Source organism: Diaphorina citri, unplaced genomic scaffold (genome assembly GCF_000475195.1).
Source record: "Diaphorina citri unplaced genomic scaffold, Diaci psyllid genome assembly version 1.1 scaffold4155, whole genome shotgun sequence".
Taxonomy (NCBI): Eukaryota; Metazoa; Arthropoda; class Insecta; order Hemiptera; family Psyllidae; genus Diaphorina; species Diaphorina citri.
The window spans coordinates 9,310-11,554 of record NW_007381554.1 but is presented as its reverse complement, the minus strand read 5'-3'; the positions used below and the strand labels follow the sequence as shown (position 1 = coordinate 11,554).

At 43.8% G+C, this 2,245-nt stretch overlaps 1 protein-coding gene across 1 annotated transcript in view; it reads left to right on the top strand.

Annotated features, from left to right (window-relative positions):
* Nucleotides 1-2,245, top strand: part of LOC103520837 (Golgi to ER traffic protein 4 homolog B-like) — a gene marked incomplete at its 5' end in the record, with an annotated part of 11,121 nt that overhangs the window by 1,149 nt on the left and 7,727 nt on the right. Inside the window, one exon of the mRNA XM_008485933.3 lies at nucleotides 1,252-1,395. Within this exon, the coding sequence (XP_008484155.1) occupies nucleotides 1,252-1,395 (144 nt within the window). The remainder of the gene's footprint in view (nucleotides 1-1,251; nucleotides 1,396-2,245) is intronic.

The following is a 2,245-nucleotide window of genomic DNA, read 5'->3' as shown; positions in this document are numbered from 1 at the left end:
TCGCTGGGTTTTTTTTTTTTTTTTTTTTTTTTTTTTTTTCTCCATAGGTACAGTGCGATTGCAAATTATTACCATTTTGCATAATGTTTTTAAAGGGGTCCCTCTCTCTCTTTTTTTTTTTTTTTTTGGCTTTTTTTTTTTTTTGTGATTGGCTGTCTTTTCAGAAGCATTAGTGTCTAAGTGGTCACTCTCCAGGTACCAACCACGTGGTCCTTTGGTTTTTTTTTTATTTAACGTGGCAGGATAATTGGGACTCGGGATACACTAGGTCCTTGGACTTAATAAAGTAGGTAGGCAGATCTAGGTAGCTATATCCATGGTTTTAGGGTTAAGGTTACGTCTCAACAGGTTGGATTAGGTTGGGTTTGAGTTTATTCCTGGATTGAGCTGGGTATTGTGTATAGCTTGGTTCTGGATGAATTTCAACCCCAAACAATCCTTCTGGGTGAGCCCCGACCTTGGGGTGAGTAGCGGGAGTAGGTAAATTTTCGTAGGTACCTAGGTAGCTATATCCATGGGTTTAGGGTGAAGGTTACGTCTCAACAGGTTGGATTAGCTTGGGTCTGAGTTTATTCCTGGATTGAGCTGGGTATTGTGTAATTGTGTATAGCTTGGTTCTGGATGAATTTCAACCCCAAACAATCCTTCTAGGTGAGCCCCGACCTTGGGGTTAGGAGGAGGAAAGGGCGAAAGGAGGAGACGGGGGGAAGGAGGAGGAAAAAAGTTTTGGGGGCAAAGCAGGAGACGGGGGGGGGAAGGAAGGAGAAGGGAAGGAGGATATGGGAGACGGGGGACGGGAGGAAGGGAAAAAGAGGGAAGGATCGAAATAAGGAAGGAGGAAAGGGAGAGGGAGAATGGGAAGGGGGGGGTCACTAATAACTTTCTTGTGCATGTTTTTTTTTTTTTTTTTTTTTTTTTCTGTTTTTTTTTTCCGTTCCGTTAATTCTTTTTTTTTTCTTTTTTTTTTTTTTGTTTTTTTTTTTCTCGTTTTCTTTATCCGTTCCGTTGTGCACGATCTGTGTTTCTTATTGTACCTTCTTTATCTGTCCCGTTGTGCATGATCTGTGTTTCTTATTGTACCTTCTTTATATGTCCCGTTGTGCATGATCTGTGTTTCTTACTGTACCTTCTTTATCTGTCCCGTTGTGCATGATCTGTCTCTTAACGTTGTGCATGATCTGTGTCTCTTAGTAAAATTCTGGGGGGGGGGGGGGTAGGGTTACTAATCGTATCTGTCTTCTTTTCTTCTAGGTGAATACGACTGGGTATCAGATGGTCCTCTGTATGATTCGGGCTTCATTGATAATGATGGTCCACTCAAGAAGAAGCTCCATCCTCCACAACTTTCCCTTGAATTGCTCTCCCTACCAATTGGATTTCCGGAATCAATTCAAGGTCCCTTGGTCATTTTATCCACATCTGCCATGACGGATCTCGACAGCACTTTTTTGGGGGGGGGGGGGGGTAGGGTTACTAATCGTATCTGTCTTCTTTTCTTCTAGGTGAATACAACTGAGTATCAGATGGTCCTCTGTATGATTCGGGGTTCATTGATAATGATGGTCCACTCAAGAAGAAGCTACATCCTCCACAACTTTCCCTTGAAGTGCTCTCCCTACCAATTGGATTTCCGGAATCAATTCAAGGTCCCTTGGTCATCTTATCCACATCTGCCATGACGGATCTCGACAGCACTTCTCAACACTCCAGTAATTGATGACGTCCTAGCAAAGATCCACTTCAGTTCTCCAACCTCCAATCTTGAGATGCTCATCAGCCCTTCCCAAACCTGTCAATGAAGCCCATCCAGAATTTCCCAGTCCACCTGTACACACCGATCCAACCCAACACTCCTGCAGACTCTGGATACCAGCTTTCACCCTCAACGTCCCCCCTGCAGTAGTTCCCGATTCAACAGCTCTTCGATTGCTTGGGTTCAATCCTAAAGCAAAGGCGTCGATCTACCTACAAAAAAGACATCCCTCCATCAGTCCATCTGTGAAATCAAGAAATCAGCCATACCTAGTTCCTGATTCAACAAATCTTCGACTACTTGGGTTCAATCCCAAAGAAACGGCGTCGATCAAAGAAAATAGTTCCTGAATCAAAGTGTCTTCGATTGCTTGGGTTCAATCCCAAAGCAAAGGCTTCGATCTAAAAAAAAAGTCTACTGCATGGGTTCGATCTCATAGCAAAGGCGTCTGCAGGGGTAAAATTCTAGGGGGGGGGGGGGGGGGTGGGTTAA